Source organism: Heteronotia binoei, chromosome 1 (genome assembly GCF_032191835.1).
Source record: "Heteronotia binoei isolate CCM8104 ecotype False Entrance Well chromosome 1, APGP_CSIRO_Hbin_v1, whole genome shotgun sequence".
Classification (NCBI taxonomy): Eukaryota; Metazoa; Chordata; class Lepidosauria; order Squamata; family Gekkonidae; genus Heteronotia; species Heteronotia binoei.
Genome location: NC_083223.1, coordinates 253,506,443 through 253,526,598, shown reverse-complemented (window position 1 = coordinate 253,526,598; position 20,156 = coordinate 253,506,443). Strand labels below are relative to the sequence as shown.

General features: G+C 46.2%; 1 protein-coding gene across 1 annotated transcript in view; it reads left to right on the top strand.

Moving 5' to 3' along the window:
• ITGA10 (integrin subunit alpha 10) overlaps positions 1 to 20,156 on the top strand; it is a 97,562-nt gene that overhangs the window by 60,235 nt on the left and 17,171 nt on the right. The window contains exons 11-21 of the mRNA XM_060253082.1: positions 12 to 156; positions 2,344 to 2,492; positions 4,494 to 4,637; positions 6,811 to 7,014; positions 8,765 to 8,895; positions 10,019 to 10,185; positions 10,308 to 10,450; positions 17,740 to 17,850; positions 17,990 to 18,075; positions 19,542 to 19,683; positions 19,856 to 19,948. Of these exons, the coding sequence (XP_060109065.1) occupies positions 12 to 156; positions 2,344 to 2,492; positions 4,494 to 4,637; positions 6,811 to 7,014; positions 8,765 to 8,895; positions 10,019 to 10,185; positions 10,308 to 10,450; positions 17,740 to 17,850; positions 17,990 to 18,075; positions 19,542 to 19,683; positions 19,856 to 19,948 (1,515 nt within the window). The remainder of the gene's footprint in view (positions 1 to 11; positions 157 to 2,343; positions 2,493 to 4,493; positions 4,638 to 6,810; positions 7,015 to 8,764; positions 8,896 to 10,018; positions 10,186 to 10,307; positions 10,451 to 17,739; positions 17,851 to 17,989; positions 18,076 to 19,541; positions 19,684 to 19,855; positions 19,949 to 20,156) is intronic.

The window sequence follows — 20,156 nt, the reverse complement described above, 5'->3', positions numbered from 1 at the left end:
TTTCCTGGCAGGACGGAATCCTCTTTGGCATGGTTGGGGCATATGACTGGGATGGAGGAGTCCTGAAGGAGAACAGCGGCAGGCAGATCATCCCTCCAAGGGAAGCTTTTCGGAGAGAGTTCCCCTTGGAACTGAAAAACCATGCTTCCTACCTCGGTAAGGAAGTCGCAATGAGTGAGAGAAGTCACAATGGAATATAAGCAACACGACCCATAGGTTACTGTGGCAAAATTACTAAAGATTCAATAGAATGCAATTCAATGACTTAAAAGCTTAATAAAGTTATTTAAACTTAATAACAAATAGTCAACTAGGTTCTGAAGTGAAGATACTAAAAGTAATAAAAGGTTAAAGTTGCACCTACCCTGTGCAAGCACCAAGTCGTTACTGACCCATGAAATGACAGTCATATGATGTTTTCTTGGTAGACTTTTTATGGGGTGGTTTGCCATTGCCTTCCCCAGTCATCTACGCTTTACCCCCAGCAAGCTGGGTACTCATTTTACCGACCTCGGAAGGATGGAAGGCTGAGTCAATCTTGATCTGGCTACTTGAACCCAGCTTCTGCTGGGATTGAACTCAGGTCATGAGCAAAGCTTGGACTGCAGTACTGTAGCTTACCACTCTGTGTCACGGGACTCCTACTAAAGTAATAACAAGTCCCAATTATGCAAAGACATGGGGGCATTCTTAGTTCCAAACGAGGAATCCTCTTCAAACAACCTTCATAATGGCTCATGAACAGTCTTGTGAACAGATGAAGACACACCATAAAAAATTTCTTCAACTAGTGCTCCACATAAATGTAGAATCCCATGTGACAGGTGGTCGACTTGATACACCTGTTTCAAAAATTTCTTCAGGCAAGGGATCATCCAGTTTTTATGGATATTCCATGAATTCACGCAAATGTTGAAATTTTTTGAAAATTCCCAAAAGGGACACAAGGGCTCCACAAAATACTTCCAAACCGACAACACACTCACAAACGGCTCAAGGCCTGCCCCATGGGATTCCACATTTATGCAGAACTGACTGTCAAGTGCTGCACGATCCCCATCGGTGATCACCTCTATGATGTAATCAAATGAGGTTTATTCATTCAATGAAGACGTTACAGTTCCAAGACTGAGTCTTGGTGAAACTGAGCCCCCAGGCTCAGTACACAAAATTATACCCTTAGGTCCCAACTATTACATGATCAAACTAAAAGTTCAGGGAATGTGGCTGTTATTCCTCAGCACTGACAATCTCACTGAACAAATATAACTGAAACAAGAAACATCAGAATAATTAGAACATCAACATGCATCTTGGACTTTTAATGACTATATAATGGAAATGATTTTATTGTATATTTGTTTTAATATTTGATGTTGTTTTTATTTGTTGTTAGCTGCCCTGAGCCCATCAGGGAAGGGCGGGATATAAATTTGATTAAATATATAAATAAAAGCGCCTTTTTTACTCTACCAATGAATAGCGGCTCCCCCCTTTCCCCCCTTTGTTGAACCAGCTAGTGAAAGTTTCTCACAGACGCGAAAGTAAGAATCTCTGAGTAATAGATATGGTCCCCTGACCGTCACAGGCTGGCCGTGCCACATTCCCAGGGCAGAATAGGTTACTTGTGCTTGTTACAGACATACTAAAATAGAGAGATCCAAGCGGGCAGCCGTGTTGGTCTGAAGCAGTAGAACAAAGTAGGAGTCAAGTGTACCTTTAAGACCAATGAAGTTTTATTCTGAACGTAAGCTTTCGTGTGCTCCAAGCACACTTCATCAGACAAAGTATTAGCTACAGTGGGCAGAGATACACATAGTAATATGTCAAAATGTGAGACTGTCTCAGACATGTGAGAATGTCTCACAAAATGTGAGATCGACTCAGACATTCTCACATTTTGACATATTGCTGTTTTGTTGCTCTCTCATGCTCATGCCACCCAAATCAAAGGTTTGCTAAGTTTGTTAATTTTACTACTCTGTCATTGGATCTTAAATTAAATCTTAAATTTGTACCATTTTGCATTCTAAACCACTGCCTACCAGCTATATGTAGCTCTGCCCACTGTACCTGATTCTTCGTCTGATGAAGTGTGCTTGGAGCACACCAAAGCTTACGTTCTGAATAAAACTTTGTTGGTCTTAAAGATCACTTGACTCCTACTTTGTTCTATAATAAACTAGATTAGCAAGCAAGTCGTCTAAGTTAGCAAAGAATGCATTTGAATGTGACCTAGACCAAAATGGATACACTCGTGGCAAGCAATACCTTGCAAGGAATACATGGCAAGAATCATTCTTGACACCGACTCTTTATTCTCTTTGGCTCTCTCTTCCCTAGGTTATGCAGTCTCCTCAATCAGGCTGAGGAACGGGAAGAGTCTGTATGTGGCAGGTGCCCCCCGCTTCAAGCACAAGGGGAAAGTGATCCTGTTTGAAATGAGTAGCAGTGGCCGGGTGACAATCTCTCAAGCCCTCACTGGGGACCAGGTAAGAGATGAGACAGCAGCCTGGGTTGCAGGGAGCTGATTTCTGAGGCTCAAGCCCATTTAAAAGTTGCTCGGTTCCTCAGTCTGAAATAGCCTTCCTGCGTGTTTATCATGCCACAGAATGTGCAAAATAGTCTTGTTCAGGAGAGCATTTTTAAAAGAGAAGATGGCAGAGTTAATGTCTGTGAAAAGAATATAGGCCGCTTTATTACATTGTTTATTGCGCATACTATACTGTTTTATTACATATTAAAATTGCAATCAGCTTTGAGCCTCAGTGAGACTATAAATGAAAAAAAATGTAACTTTAAGAAAAATCCATCTGTGAAAGAAGGAACTCCAGCCCTTTGCTGTTCCTTCTGGTTGCCTCCCCCCCCCGGAGGTCAGAAAACCCCTGCAGCCATCCCAAGGCTCCACCTGGCAATGCTGCCCCTTCCCTTCCTAGGGTTGCCAGCCTCCAGGTGACACCTGGAGATCTCCTGCTATTACAGTTGATCTCCAGCTGACCAAGTTCAGTTCCCCTGGAGAAAATTGCTGCTTTGGAGGGTGGACTCTATGGCATCACATCCCTGGTAAGCTCCCTCCCCTTCCCATATGCTGCCCTCTCCAAGCTCCACCTCTAAAATCTCCAGGCATTTCCCAACGCAAAGCTGGCAACCCTACCTCATTCCCTAGGAGTGCAAAAACGGACTGCTTCAGCCATTAGGATAACTATGGGCTTGAGCACTCTGTGCTGGGAGCTTGATGGCTCTTTTCTGCAGCCCCCTCTGTTCTGCTTTAAGCTGAGCTCCTGTAAATGGACAGAGAGCAGTCACAATATGTGAATTGCCAGAGTGAATTATTGGGTGGAAGGTAAGGTTGTCAACTTCCAGGTTTGGACTGGAGGTCTTCCAGGATTACAGCTGCACTCCAGATAACAGAGATCAGTTGCCCTGGTGAAAATGACTGGTTTGGAGGGTGGACTCTATGGCATTGGACCCTGGTGAGGAACCATCCTTCTCCAAGCCCCACCCTAACCAGGCTGCACCTCCCAAATCCCCCGTATTTCCCAAGTGAGAACTGGCAACCCTGGGAGAGAAATCCCCCGTATTTCCCAACTGTCTTTCCTCCATAGAGTCCTGCTCACTCTCCTTTTATCTTTACAATCTTTTGAAGTACATTAGGCTGAGAGACAGGGACTAGCCCAAAGTTATCCAGTAGCTGAGATCTCGTAAGAATATAAGATGAGCCCTGCTGGATCAGACTGATGGCCCTGAGAGCCAGTTTGGTGTAGTGGTTAAGTGCGTGGACTCTTATCTGGGAGAACCGGGTTTGATTCCGCACTCCTCCACTTGCACCTGCTGGAATGGCCTTGGGTTAGCCTGGCAGAGGTTGTCCTTGAAAGGGCAGCTGCTGTGAGAGCCCTTTCAGCCCCACCCACCTCACAGGGTGTCTGTTGTGGGGGGAGAAGATAAAGGAGATTGTAAGCCGCTCTGAGTCTCTGATTCAGAGAGAAGGGCGGGGTATAAATCTGCAATTCTTCTTCTTCTTCCTCGTCTGGCATCCTATCTCACACAGTGACCAACCAGTTCTTCTGGAGGGCCACAAGAGCACATAGAGGCCAAGGCCTCTATGCTCTCTTGTGGCCCTCCCTGATGTTGCCTCCTGAGTTCTGGCTCTGGGATTCAGAGGTTTAGTGCCTGTCAACCTCAGTGCACCTGTGCTACCATAACACACCACTGGCTGTCTATTTGTAATGTAGTGTAGACAGGAAAGACACTGAGCTAGTTGAGGCACCCTTGTTTGTATTACTTCACTTGTGTGCCAGGGCTCTGTATCACATGCCATCTGGATCGTTAGATTGATTAGGATTTCAGTTTTTGGGTTACTAGTCCTCATGGATGGAGAGGTGGTGTTGAGAACAGTTGAGTTGATTCTGGCAAGTGGATATTAGAGGCATTTTGGGGATGGGGGACATGAATTTGCATCCAACACAAAGGGGATTGTGCATCTTCTTTCCCAGATTGGTTCGTACTTTGGAAGCGAAGTGTGTCCTGTGGATGTGAATGGAGATGGAATCACAGACGTCTTGCTGGTGGCTGCGCCCATGTATTTGGGTGCACAGAACAAGGAAATGGGGCGGGTTTCTATCTACAAAGTGGGGCAGGTGAGTACATTTTGAGCCGGTAGAGATTGCTAAATATCTAGTGGTGTCCTGTAAATTTTATTGTTTGTTTGTTTGAGATATTTTTATGCTGCCTCTTCGGAGTACTGCTCAAGGCAGCTTTAATTTAAAAGCCACAGTATAAAACACAAGCCATTAAGCATAAGCAGCACAAAAACTATGCCTAAAACTGAGGAGACCATTAAAAAGTTGGTAAGATAAGCCCCTAATTAAGTGCCTGGTGTTTTTTTTTCCCCTCACATTCTCATTTTCCTTATTTGTAAGTTCTTGTTTTTTCGGGGTTTATTTTTCTGTTCCCCATGTGTTTTGCTCTCTCTAGTGATCAATTTGATATTACAGTGGTTTATGTCTGGCATAAAAACCTGCAGTTTAAATCTGCAGGGAGATATGCCTGAAATGAATGTGAGATCCTATCGACCACTAGAGAGAGCAAAGCACATGAGGAACAGAACCTCCCCATAGAAAAAGAATTTACAAATGAAGAAAATGAGAATGCAGAAAAGTCCTGGGTAAAAAGATGTATTTTAGTCTGGTGTCTAAAAGAAAATAAAGTAGGTACCATTTTTCTTGATGCTCACCTTCCCATTTTGGATAGATAGTGATTGCAATAAAAAAGGCCAACGCTATGCTGGGAATTATTAGGAAGGGAATTGAAAGCAGTTTGGTGTAGTGGTTAAGTGTGCGGACTCTTATCTGGGAGAACCAGGTTTGATTCCCCACTCCTCCACTTGCACCTGCTAGCATGGCCTTGGGTCAGCCATAGCTCTGGCAGAGGTTGTCCTTAAAAGGGCAGCTGCTGTGAGAGCCCTCTCCATCCCCACCCACCTCACAGGGTGTTTGTTGTGGGGGAGGAAGGTAAAGGAGATTGTGAGCCGCTCTGAGACTCTTCGGAGTGGAGGGCGGGATATAAATCCAACATCTTCTTCTTCTTCAAATCGGCAAAATCATAATGCCCCTGTATAAATTGATGGTGTGGCCTCATTTGTAGTACTGTGTACAATTTTGGTCACTACAACTCAAAACAGATATTATAGCATTGGGAAAAGTGCAGAAAAGGGCAACTAGAATGATTAAGGGGTTGGAACACTTTCCCTATGAAGAAAGATTAAAATGCTTGGGGCTCTTTAACCTGGAGAAACGTCGACTGAGGGGTGATTATGTGTGGGATAGAGAAGGTAGAGAAAGAAGTACCTCCTGATGGCACCTGGTTTTGGTTTTGGGTTTTTTTGGTCACTTTGTGACAGTGTTGGACTGGGTGGGCCATTGGCCTGATCCAACATGGCTTCTCTTATGTTCTTAGAAAACCTTATTCTCTCTCTCCCCTAATGCTAGAACTTTGGGGCACCCAATGAAGATGATGGGTAGTAGATTCAGGGCAAACCAAAGAAAATACTGCTTTATTTAGTGAGTGGTGGCCATGAGGAGAAATGAGTTTAGAGGCAGATTAGACAGATTCACAGGAGAGATCAATCAATGTTTACTAACCATGGTAAATAAAGGGAATTTCCATGCCCAGAGACAGTAAATCTCTGAATGCCCAGTACTAGGAGGTGGCATGGAGAGAAGGCCTCTGTGCCCCGGGCAATCAGTTGGTTGCTGTGGGAAATAGGATGCTGAACTAGATGGATCACTGGTCTGATCCAGCAGGGGTCTTTACATTTATGTATTTAATTCATTTACATCCTGCCTTTCTCCCCAGCGGGGACCCGAAGTGGCTCACATCACTCCCCTCTCCTCCATTTTATCCTCATGACTGCCCTGTGAGGTAGGTTAGGCTGAGAAAATGTGACTGGCCCAAGGTCACCCAGCAGGCTTCCATGGCATGAGTGGAAATTCAGACCTGGGTCATGAACACACATGAAGCTGCCTTATACTGAATCAAACTCCTGGTCCATCAAAGTCAGTGTTGTCTGCTCAGACTGGCAGCAGCTCTCCAGGGCCTCAGGCAGAGGCCATTCACCGCACCTACTGCCAGATCCATTTTGAACTGAAGGTGCCGGGGATTGAACCAGGGACATCTGCATGCCAAGCAGATCCTCTACCAGTGGGCCACAGCCTCTGGGTCTTCCAAATACTAGTCCAACATTCTTAACTACTGCACCACACTAGCTCTTCTGATGTTCTTATGTTTCAATATTTAATCTGTTTTATAAAGCCACTCCTGTCTTTTAATGGGACACTCCACACCGACCCAAAACCTCAAGATGCTCGTTTTGGCTACTCCCTGCTGGCCATTCCTGACCTCAATCACGACAGCTTTAATGATGTGGTGGTGGGTGCGCCACTGGAGGATAACCACCAGGGGGCTGTCTACGTGTATCACGGGTACCGCACCACTGTGCTGCCACGCTTCAAACAGGTGTGTGAAAACTGTATTAACCGGGTAGTGGGTTGTCTGTGTGTGTGGAAGGATGGAGTTCTTATCTCCATTAACAACTGGCCCTGCCTCCTTTGAAATATTTGAAAAACAATGTTCTATCCTGAAAAAGGAAAGGAAAGGTCCCCTGTGCAAGCACCAGTCGTTTTCGACTCTGGGATGACGCTGCTTTCACAATGTTTTCACGGCAGACCTTTTTATGGGGTGGTTTGCCATTGCCTTCCCCGGTCATTACACTTTCTCCCCAGCAAGCTGGGTACTCAATTTTACCAACCTCAGAAGGATGGAAGGCTGAGTCAACCTCGAGCCGGCTACCTGAACCAGCTTCCGCTGACCTTCTACTTAAAAAAAAAATAGCAATCAAGGCTGCTTACTATAGTACTGGAAGTGGAAAAGTCCAAAATTACCACATTAAACTACACACGGGAGTGATACAGTGGCAAAGATCCCTGCATTCTGAAACACTAAGCATAACCAGCAATTAGAGATGCCAGCCTCCAGTTGGGACCTGGGGTTCTCCCCAGAGTTACAGCTCATTTCCAGACTACAAAGATCAGTTCCCCGGAAGAAAGTGGGTGCTCTGGAGGGTGGGCTCTATAACACAGCACCCCACTGAGGTCCCTGCCCTCCCCAGACTCCACTCCCAAATCTCCAAGAATTTCCCAGCCTGCGGCGGGCAACCTTACCCCATCACCAACCCGCCAGAGGTCAGGGGGGACCTGACAACCCTAGCAGCAATAAAGAATCCAAGCACCTAAGACTCCTTAAACCCGTAGAAGGCAGGACAGTCAGCGGAATGACTCCACAGGATCCCACCCATCATGTTTAGTGTTTTAGACTTCTTGTAAAAATCCACCTTGAGTCTTTTAAAGTCGAGGAGCTGTGCGTCAATGGTATATATAACTAAAAGGCAGTGGAATAAAATCAAACACATTGCAAAGCTGATGTGAAACTGATTTTACACGTAAAGAATATGACACAGAGTTTCCCCAGAAAAAAATGCAGTAATAAAGTCTACATCGAAGCGAAACAGGTGAAAAAGAGCGGGAAGAAGATAACATTGGTTGAATTAACTCATTGTGCATAATGGCTATTTGCGCTTCTAAAGGGGCAGCTCAAAGGAATGAATGGATAATAAATGAATGAATGGATAAAGCAAGCTTTGCCCGTCCCTCCTGTGCTTCAGGCAGGCTGTTTTTCCTTTTTTGTACATCTTTTAAAGCACTGCATGAGCGTTTCTGCGTTTATTCGTTCCTTATCAATAAGAAGAAACAGAACATTATTTTAATGCGAAAGCTCTCTAAAAACAGAGGGAGGGGCGGTTTCTAGGTGACATCACTAGGAGAGGCAGCCAATCAGTGCAGTACACAGCCAGCTACTGCTTCCTTCATGAAGAATCCCCCCCCCCCGAGTTTAACTCCAGAGACATGTTTCCTCTAAGCTGCAGAGTCTTGTGAGCAAAAATTCTACTTTGTGAGCTACTGGCATTAAAGTTGTGAGCTACTGCGTAAATTATTGTGCTCTGGGGTCATCCTTCCTGAGCTAAGACAAAAATGTGTGAGCTGGAGGCTAAAAATCTGTGAGCCAGCTCATGCTAACTCAGCTTAGAGGGAACACTGGAGACAACTCTGTATTGATCATAGAGAAGGTACTTCCTGTGTGAATCTCACTGCTCTTAAAGTGTCACCTCTTAAGGTCTTCATTCACCCCTTTGGTTTGTTCTTTCCAACAGCGAATTGAAGCAACAGGGCTTCGCCGAGGTCTCACCTACTTTGGCCGCAGCTTGGACGGGCAGATAGATTTGGATGGTGACGGTCTGGTGGACCTGGCTGTGGGTGCCCAGGGTGCTGCAGTGGTCTTGAGGTGAGCAACAGAAAGATGCTGAGAGTGGGTGAAGAGACTTTGCAGAGCATTGAAAAGTAGCTCTCACTAACAACACGGACTGAATAAAACACCCCTTCTGGGCCAAACAAGGCAGGCACCATTAATAGCAGCTCCATGTCTTCTCCCACATTTCCTTCTCCCATACATCTAGTGGAAGAAAGCAAGGGGCTCTATGTCTTGGCGGGCAGCTGATTCAACCCCTTGCAAGCAGCAGCCCATCAAGGAAAGCGGAGGCGCTCTGAATGCAGTGATGTCACATAAGGTTGCCATAGGACTTTTTTTGTGGCAGGAACTCCTTTGCATATTAGGCCACACACCCCTGATGTAGCCAGTCCTCCTGGAGCTTACAGGGCTCTTAGTACAGGGCCTACTGTCAGCTCCAGGAAGATTGGCTACATCAGCTTTGGGTTGGGCAATTCCTGGAGGTTTGGGAGCGGGGACCCTCCTGGCTTAGCCTTCCGGAGAATACATGCAAAGGCATGAAGGTGAGGAGTCCGTAGGAAGAGGTGTCTCGAGAAGGACCACAGTTTATTATAGAACAGGCAGCCTCAAAAAGGGGAGTAGAGTGGTACAGATTCTAAGGATGCACCCAATTAATTGACATTTGAGGCTACAGTTCTAACTTATCCATATTTATGCTTTGCCAGTGAAACAGCAGATGGTCAAAGCAGGTGAGAGTTCTGGACATCTCTCTTTCTGTTTAGTGGTGATTCACTTATTTATTTATTTATTACATTAAATTTCTATCCTGCCCTCTCTGCAAGCGGACTCAGGGCAGCTCACAACTTAGCCTCCCTCCCTCCCTCAGTCACTCCTTCACTCATGCCCTTTTCACATGTTACAAGAAAGAGCCAAAGTACATTTGCTTTTATAAATGAAACCGGGGACTAATAACTTGTAGGGTTTTAATCACACATCTCAGGGCATGCTTTGAATGTAACTTGAGAATTACCCAAGGCGCGTATTGAAAAACTTCAAGTGTACCCTGTACTTGGATTGTGTGTGTGTTCACTGTAACTAAGGAACAAGGATTCTGTCACATCTTGTGTGAGAGCTCTTAAATCGTTCTGAATTATTCTTCTCTTGTTGCCGAGGGGGTCAGGTCGAGGAGGATTGTGCAGGTCAACACTTCCATTTCAGCCGAGCCTTCCTCTATCAACGTTATTCAGAAGAACTGCTACAGGAATGGCAAGGAGTCTCTTTGCGTCACGGCTGACATCTGCTTCAGAGCGTCTTCCCGTTCTCTGGGCAGGAGGGACAGCCAATTTAGTGAGTACCTCCAGGCCTGCTCTTGGCAGGTTGGCAGTGGTGATCTCCCTCAGGGAGCCTTGTGATTGGCTGAGTGCTGGTCCCATGATTTAAATGGCCTTCACCCACTTGCTTGGTCCTAGGTGTGAAATTCAACGTCTCCTTGGATGACAGGAAATTTAGGACAAGGGCTGTCTTTGATGATACCTCTCAAAAAGTGCTTCAGAAGAGAATTCAGGCCATAGTGGGCAGGAAAGTGTGCTCAACAGTCCGCTTTCACATGATTGTGAGTATGGCATACTTCACTTAAACTCTTCATGTGATACACTGTTGTTGTTGTTCTTCTCCTTCTTCCCCTCCCTCCCTCCCCCCCACCCCTTCCTTCCTTCCTTCCTTCCTTCCTTCCTTCCTTCCTTCCTTCCTTCCTTCCTTCCTTCCTTCCTTCCTTCCTTCCTTCCTTCCTTCCTTCCTTCCTTCCTTCCTTCCTGTTTCCCAGGGTGTACTTCCTGGCTTGTGACACCTGCCCCAATAAATCACTGTACTTGTTTTGCCTGTACTTGTTTTGCCACATTGTAACTATTTCGATACTTGGAATGTTTAGATATTTACTCCCTGCTTTTCTCTCAGTTCTTGCGGGGAGGCAAAGCAAATCCTGAGCAGAAGGCATTTGGGCTGGTACAAACTCCTCAAAAGGCCTTTGTTCTCTGGCTCTTGCTTTGGTGCAGGAGGAACTTTGCCTGCACAGTTGAGCCAGGCTGGAGGTTATCATACTATGGAGACCTCTGTAGTACACCAGTATGGGCGATAATCTGCTATCCCATCCCTTTCAGATTGTATTATTTTAATCAATTTCCATTAAAGTGTTACCCCATGGCGTAGAGTGGTAAAGCAGCATTACTGCAGTACTGTGGTCTGAACTCTCTGCTCATGACCTGAGTTCGATTCTGGTGGAAGCTGGATTCAGGTAGCCGACCCAAGGTTGACTCAGCCTTCCATCCTTCCGAGGTCGGTAAAATGAGTACCCAGCTTGCTGGGGGGGAAGTGTAAAAGACTGGGGAAGGCAATGGCAAACCACCCTGTAAAAAGTCTGCCGTGAAAACGTTGCGAAAGCAACGTCACCCCAAAGTTGGAAATGACTGGTGCTTGCACAGGGGATCTTTCCTTTCCCTTACACGATATTTCGCTTGTCCACAGGGGTGGAATTCTAGCAGGAGCTCCTTTGCATATTAAGCCACACCCTCTTGATGTAGCCAATCTTCCAAGAGCTTACAAAAAGGAGCCTTGTAAGCTCTTGGAGGATTGGCTACAACAGGGGTGTGTGGCCTGATATGCAAAGGAGCTCCTGCTAGAATTCCCACCCTGCTTGTCCATGTGTTTGACCATAGGGATAGGAAATACAAGCTTTGTGAGAGTTCAGCTGCTCTTTCATAGCAAGCTTATCAGAACTTGAGAAAAAGAGCCAAATGGGACTAGTTAACTGAGAACAGAAAAGAGCAACCAAAATGGTCAGGGAGGTGGAGCATCTTCCCTATAGCCTGGGGTCATTTAGTAGAAAATGAGGTGCCGGAACTCATTAGCACAGCTCATTTGCATATGCCACACATCCCTGACATCATTGGAAGTTGTACTAAATTATATCAGCTCAGCATTTACCTTAAAATGTTTCTTGAATTAGAATTGTCATAAAACCTAACTTCCATCATACTTTTTAAATTACTTTTTCCTATGTGGCCACAGTGGCATGTTGCTTTATCTGTCTGCTTTATATGTTTTGGTTATTTCCCCTTTTTTGTGGGGGGAAATATTAGAAAGTTTTTCAAAAATTAGAGTTCAGCAAAATTCTCACAGGGGGTTTGAACAATGGAGCCTAGAAGCAAGTATTTAGTGGGGGGGAGGTAAGAAAGAAAGAAAGAAAGAAAGAAAGAAAGAAAGAAAGAAAGAAAGAAAGAAAGAAAGAAAGAAAGAAAGAAAGAAAGAAAGAAAGAAAGAAAGAAAGAAAGAAAGAGCACAATAAAATTTAGAGGTTCTGGACCTCTGCTCCTGTGAGCTCCTGCCCAGAATGAGGCCTGCCTATAGCTAAAGGAAGTTGGAGCTTTTTAGCTTAGAATAAATATGACTGACGAAGGGACAACACGGTAGAGGTTTATAAAATTATGAATGGTGCATAGAGAATACACAGGGAAAGATTTCTCTGCTTGGGTGGCCCCATCATGCGGTTCAGAAAATCTGCAAGGGGGAGTCATCCAGGACGGGGCTTGTAGAAAATCTGAAAACTTTAAAAGAAGTGGGAATTAAAAAAAAAAATCTGGAAAAGTTAAAGGTGGTGTCTGCACTTGTGCAAACAGAGCAGGAAGGAAAGCAGCAGCGTGTGGGTGCCCAATATGTTATGACCCCACCAGGAGGTGCTGGGGACCAGAGTAGGAGACCGGAAAGAGGAGGGGGAGAGGTTGCGGAAGCTGTGGGGGGAGAAAGGACGTGGGGACTACAAGGAGAGCCAGAAGAGGATGGGGGTGGCAGCTGAAGGGGAAAGAATGAAGTGGGAAAGGTAGGTGAGAAAAAGGGAAGGAAGCAGGGGGCAGCAATGTAGCAGGGGGAGAGGAAATCAGGACCAATGGGGCCAGGAGAGTAGGGGCATGTGTGGGAGAAGCAAAGACGGTATGAGGAGAGAGGTCTGCAGATTTGTCTACGACCACTAATTCAGGTGGCTTTGAAATGAGTATTAGACAAATTCCTGGAGAAATCTGTCAGGAGCTATTCACTTCTCTGAATATACATATTTATACTACAGATCTAAACAGAATTGGTGGTAGAAAGTGCCATTAAGTTGCAGCTAACTTATTGGGAACCCTCTGGGTATTTCAAGGCAAGAGACAAAGAAGACCGTAGATTTATACCCCGCCCTTCTCTCTGAAGCAGAGTCTCAGAGCGGCTTACAATCTCCTTTATCTTCTCCCCCCACAAAAGACACCCTGTGAGGTGGGTGAGGCTGAGAGGGCTCTCCCAGAAGCTGCCCTTTCAAAAACAACTCCTAGGAGAGCTATGGCTGACCCAAGGCCATTCCAGCAGCTGCAAGTGGTGGAGTGAGGAATCAAACCCGGTTCTCCCAGATAAGAGTCTGTACACTTAACCACTACACAAAACTGACTCTCTAGGTGGTTTGCCATTGCCTGCCTCTCTGAAGTGACCTGGGACTTCCTTGATGGTCTCCCATGAAGCAATAATCAGGGCTGGCCCTGCTTAACCTGAGATCTGGCAAGATTTGGCTACTTTGAGCTATCCAGGTCAGGACACTAACCATTAGAGCTGAATGGAACTCCCATGTTCAGAGGTAGCCTACCTCTGTGTAAGGGTGGCTTCTGTGGACAAACGGCAGTGAAAGACTGCTGCTTTCCCATCCTGCTTGTAGGATTCCCAGAGGATGCAAGACGCTGGAGCTTGAAGGACCTTGAGATTGATGTTGCAAGGTTCTTATGTTAGTCCTGGAATTGGAAATGAACCTCGTATATCATCTAGTCCAGACACCTGCTCAGCGCAGGAAATTCACTACAAGACCACTTGTGCTTATGGTAGGATTGCCAGTCTCCAGGTGGGGCCTGGAGATCTCCCATAATTACAACCAATCTCCAAATGAAAGAGATCCATTCCATTGGAGAAAATGGCAGCTTTGGAAGATGGACACTATGGTGTAGTGGTTAAGTGCGTGAACTCTTATCTGGGAGAACTGGGTTTGATTCCTCACTCCTCCACTTGCAGCTGCTGGAATGACCTTGGGTCAGCCATAACTCTGCAGAGCTGTCCTTGAAAGGGCAGCTTCTGTGAGAGCTCTCTCAGCCCCACCCACCTCACAGGATGTTTGTTGTGGGGGAAGAAGATAAAGGAGATTGTAAGCTGCTCTAAGACTGATCCAGAGAGAAGGGTAGGATATAAATCTATGGTCTTCTTCTTCTACATACCAGTGGTCCCTCCCCTCTCCACCCCCCAAAAAAACTCCAAGTATTTCCCACCCCAGAGCTGGCAACTTGATGGGGTGTTTAAAATTCAACTTTTCATTGTGAGCAATTAAAAAAGAAGTTATGTAGGTAGGCTGAAGTGGCAGGGAAACAGCTGAGCTATCTTATACAATCTTACAACATGTTTGTCAAGCACAGGTAGTTCAAGAATAGACTCCTTTGTTTTGAATCAAAGTTAGTTCTTTATTGAAACTCCATGTTGCAGATAAGACGCTGTCTTTGAGAAGACTAAAAATAATAAGGTTACAGCCGGCTATATAGATACAAACAGACACATTTGGAATTCTGAGTTCAAAGGGCAAAGCAGAAATTTTCCTCTACCTAGCAGTAGCCTTCTAACGCCAACCCGTAACCAAGATAAGACCCACAGAGGCCTGGGATATTTAGGGGGAGTGTTGGTACTAAAACAAAGCAAGTCAATTCCGTTAGGTAAACATCCTCTGCCAGATGGCTACAGGGGCATGAGAAGAAGGGCATTGTAAATGAATGATACCCAGAGCCATTACTTGTCCATACTTCAGCCATTTTTCTCTCTATGAAATCAGAGTGCTTGACATACTGCCCCCCCTTAGGCCCTCCCCTGGGGTTTTTTGGGAAATTTAGTGTAGAATGCTTGATCAGAGCCAGGGCCTCTACATTGTAGTGAGAAACCCCATTCATCATGTGATTCCGGAAAATGTTTCCAACAGATTAGAAAATGCAACACCCCCTCGTTTCATTTTAGCATCGAGGATCTTTTCCACCTTGTGATGATTCTGGTTCCCTACTGGGATTGGGTCCAGGGCTGGTTGTCGAGGGTGCCAATGTGTCGACCCAGGGTCTTTCTTGAGTAAACTGCAATGGAAAATAGTATGAACCTTACTAACTCCAGCTCTACAGTCACTTTGTTTATAATCCTTTTGATCTGGAAGGGACCAATACACTTTTTTGCCAGTTTCTTTGAAGTTTTGGTGATTGGCAAGTTTTTTGTTGACAAAAACGCAGTATCTCCCACTTTGAAGTCCCAGGCAGGAGAGTGGGACTTGTCATAATGTTTTTTGTAAGTCTCTTTAGCTGTTTCTAGGTTTTCCTGTATGCTTCCCCAAGCTTTTCCCAAATTGCCCCACCAATGATCAAATGAGGAGGGGCTGCTCAGTACCTTCCCTCCTGGTGCCATTTACCACCAGGAAAGGAGTGGTTTTGGTGGAGCTGCGCACACTTATTGTATCCATACTCCGCGAAGGGAAGCAATTCCACCCAATTGGACTGCTGATGGTTAATGAAGCATCTTAAGTACTGTTCTAGCACCGCGTTGGTACATTCTGTCTGTCCCTCAGTCTGGGGGTGGTATGCAGAACTTAATCACTGCTCGATGCCTGCTAGCTTGCAAAACTTCTGCCAGAAGCTGGCAACAAACTTACTGAACACCCCTGTCGCTAATTACCTTCTCTGGGAATGTGTGTAGTCGGACCACGTGTTGAAAGAATAAGTGCGCTAGCTTTTTAGCTGTGGGGAGTTTGGAACATGCTTGTGCCACCCTTTTACTTTCGCGGCGTTGGCGCGGAAATCGGCGGCATACTCTCTCACCGATCGGGACCCTTGTTCCATGTCTCGTAGGGTCATCAATGCTCAGGTCTCTTGGAGTGGGTTTTCATATTCTATCAGCACAGCCCTCAGAAACGCCGCCACCGTATCTAGTTCAGGGCTGCAGGTCTCGTAGAGGCTCACGTACCATCTCTTGGCCACTCCTTCCAGTTTCAATCTCAGATAGTCCATTCTGCTAAACTCATCTGGGAAGGTGTGACCCCAATAATGCATAAAGCTGTTAGCTTGTATGGTGAAGTACTCCACTTCTTCTCGGTCACTATTGAAGGTGGCCACCAACTCCCGACCCCTCCTGTAATCCACCGGCCTGGTGGGAGGTTGTTGTGGCAGCAGCAGCTGAGGCAGCTGAGGTGGGGGCGGCAGAGGCAGCTTCGGTTGTTGCGGCACTGGTTGCCCTCCGGGAGGGGCCAGGGGGTGTAGTGCCTGGTCAATCCTGGTCCTCATCTCCCGGATCATGAAGTCATTGTTCGCCCGCATCTCGTCTCTCAGATCCTGGGCGATTTCCATCATCTGGAACCTTATGAGCTGGAAGGTCTCTTGGGTCAGGGTCTTGATCTTCTCCCTCCTCCTCAGGGATTGGGTCCGTGCCTCGATCCTCTCGGCCATCACCTCTGTTTGCTTCCGAGGTTCCTGGATTCCCCTCTTCTGACCGTGCTCTTAAGGGGGGAAGTTCCAGGATCGCTTCCTGACGCTCCGGCCTCTTGTCCATCAGTGTGGTTGATCGATGCGGACCCCAGTCTTTCGAAGTGATAAATAGCTGCTGCACTTGTAGCGGGGAGCCTCTCCCGACTTGCCTCCTGGCATCTAGGAAGTGCCATGGAGGAGGCCTGGGTCTTGCTCCTGGGTCTGGATCTCCGCCCGCCGGAGTGCCAGCGTCTGTGGGAGCTTCTCTGTTGTCTGGACCTCCATCAGCCATGGCTTACAGAGTTTCCAAATTCAGTTAAAATCTCACGAAAAGGGAGTCTTCTCAAAATGTCATGCACAGGTAGTTCAAGAATAGACTGTTTTGAATCAAAGTTAGTTCTTTATTGAAACTCCATGTTGCAGGTAAGACGCTGTCTTTGAGAAGACTAAAAAAAAATAAGGTTACAGCCAGCTATATAGATACAGACATGTTTGGAATTCTGAGTTCAAAGGGCAAAGCAGTAATTTTCCTCTACCTAGCAATAGCCTTCTAATGCCAACCCGTGACCAAGATAAGACCCACAGAGGCCTGGGATATTTAGGGGGAGTGTTGGTAGTAAAACAAAGCAAGTCAATTCTGTTGGGTAAATATCTTTTGCCAGATGGCTTCAGGGACATGAGAAGAGGGGGGTTGTAAATGAATGATACCCAGAGCCATTACTTGACCATACTTCAGCCATTTTTCTCTCTATGAAGTCAGAGTGCTTGACAATGTTCCTGTACCAAGGCACAGCTGCACAAAGTTTTAGGAACATTTGATTGGTTTCTTGCTGCCAGTCAACATGAGGGATTGGTGCTGCGGTTTCTGGCACAACCAAGATGCATGCTTGGAGAGGAGAACAGGGGAAAGCCCCATGCCCTTCCTAGGAAAGCCTGCCTTGCCTATGGAAATCCTCATATCAGGAATTGGATATAGAAACGGTGCTGCTGACATTGTTATATTTTCAGGGAGGGATGGTGGCTCAGTGGTAGAGCATCAGTGGTAAGCAGAAGGTCCCCGGTTCAATCCCCGGCATCTCCAACTAACAAGGGTCCAGGCAAATAGGTGTGGAAAAACCTCAGCTTGAGACCCTGGAGAGCTGCTGCCTGTCTGAGTAGACAATACTGACTTTGATGGACCCAGGTTCTGATTCAGTATAAGGCAGCTTCATATGTTCATATATTCATATATTCAACCTAGACTCATAGGACATTGGTATTTCAGTACCCTTATGGAGTGATCTGCCTTGAAGCATGAGAGCTTGCTAAAACACATCTGGCGCTGGATAATAATCCTGGGTTCATTTCTCTCTTGCAGGACACTTCAGACTACCTGAGGCCTGTCGTGGTCATGGTCAAGTACGCACTGAACGATGCTGAACCAGGCCCTGTACTTGATGAGAAATCAGCCACTACAGTTAAGAAACTAGTGAGTACGCATGTGTGAGAAAGGCCCCGTTTCTTGGCACATTAGAGGCATGCTGGAGTTGGTCAATAAACCTCTCCCACCCACTTTCATCAGGCAGTGGTTTTCATTCCACAGAGTCACCCTGTTGGTTGCTTTCCAGATCCCCTTCTTCAAGGATTGTGGAGAGGACAATGAGTGCATAACTGATCTAGTGTTGCAAGCGCAGATGGATATCACTGGATCCAGGTAGGAATCAGATCCATCACACACACTGCTAACTGGGGAGGTATCAGGAGCTCTGAGTGAAGAACTGGGAAGAAACTGAGAAATCTTGGTCAGGAAATCTGTGCCCGGGACTTAGAATCCTTGGTCAAGACTCATGATCAGGATTCTTTAGGAAGTCTGACTCATGTCCCCTAGGAGTGTATACAGAGCTATACAATTTAACTGTTTTGTTCAGTCATCTTATCTTGACTCCCAGATCAAGATCAAGGCAGGGAAACAAAGTCTGTTTATTTAAAGCCAAAGTTGGCTATGCATAGAGTTGATTGGCTATGAGCTGGTAACATCTCTAACCCACTATCCCCTCCTTCTCCAGTTCTTGAAGCAATTTTTCCAGTGATTGATTTCTGCTATCTTTGTTTTTTTCCCCTTCTTTTTCAAAGGAGAGTGAGATTATTGCCTAATTGAATAAAGGGTGGTCGGATCATAGCTAATATTTTTCATAGCTGAGGCAGGGATTTTTTTGTAGCAGGAACTCCTTTGCATATTAGGCCACACACCCCTGATGTAGCCAATCCTCCTGGAGCTTACAGTAGGCCCTGTACTAAGAGCCCTGTAAGCTCTTGGAGGATTGGCTACATCAGGGGTGTGTGGCCTAATATGCAAAGGAGTTCCTGTTACAAAAAAGCCCTGATGATAGCTAATTCTCTGGCCCAGAATCCGTTATGCAGACCTACAAAATTTATGCAGTTTGACTGAAGCAGTAGTGGCCATGACACACTACTGAATCAGCCATTCAGTTTCCAGGCCAACATGTCTGTCATCTTGTTTGCGAAGGTGGCAATGGACAAGGAGAGCTGGGCTTATGTCATGTGAGGCCAAAATTACAGCATACATAGTAGGCATCAGGGGTGGAATTCTAGCAGGAGCACCTTTGCATATTAGGCCACACACCCCTGACATAGCCAATCCTCCTGGAGCTTACAGTAGACCCTGTAAGAAGAGCCCTATAAGCTCTTGGAGGATTGGCTACATCAGGAAGGTGTGGCCTAATATGCAAAGGAGCTCCTGCTAGAATTCCACCCCTAGTAGGCATATGGAGGGCCTTTATGAGGAGTATGGGTGCCGGGGCCAGAAGTTTAGGTTGGGACTCATCCAGGAGCATATACTCTCCCTGCAAGCTAAAATGTTATTCACTTTTCTGCACTCATCCTTGTTTGTGGGCCTATTGCTTTGTGGGTTTTTCTTTTCCACTCACGTTTTGCTCCCTCCAGTGGTTGCTTCGATATTACATTGCTGCATTCTGGAATATCTCTCTGCACATTTAAAGTGGAGGGAAATACACCAGAGATACACCCATGTAATGTTGTAGTGGCCACTAAAGGGAGTTAAATACATGCGGAAAAGAGGAAAAAAGCAAAGCAATATGGGCACGCAGGCAGTGAAAAGAAGAGTGTGGAAAAGCCCATCATCTTCTCTCCTTGTTTCAGGCAGAAGCCTCACGTGATCCGTAAAGGAAAGCGGAAGGTCTCAGTGGATGTCCTCTTGGAAAACAAGAAGGAGAATGCCTACAACACCAGCCTCAGGCTCTGGTTTTCCAAAAACCTCCACTTCTCCAGCCTAGTGCTTAAGGTATGGCGGCTCTGTTCCTGGCTGGTATTTTATGTGGGTAAGAACAGAGGAATGGAGGGAAAATAGGGAAGCTACTGGGCCAGTGATTGGGTGCCTTCACATCTTTGCCCCTCCCTCCATGTAGTGGAAATTGCTCTGCATAACAGTGTGGCTGTTGTCCTTTCCTCAACAGGGTGAGAACGTAGTGAAGCTGGAATGCACCACCCCATCTGCCCAAACCCGTTCCTGCAGCGTCGGCTACCCTGTCTTCAGGGCCTTGGCAAAGGTGAGAGGCCTGGTCTTCAGGGTCCTCTGCTCACTAAGTGCCTTTTCAGCCACAACGTTTTGTCAGCGGTTACAAGGATCTGTGTCTTGTCCCTGTGTCCAGAACCAAATATGGCTGTTTGAAAAAAGAAAACAAAATCTCTGAAGTATATAGGAGCGGTAGGTGGGGTGCTAGAATAACCACTCTGTGAAGGGGATGGCAGGCAAAG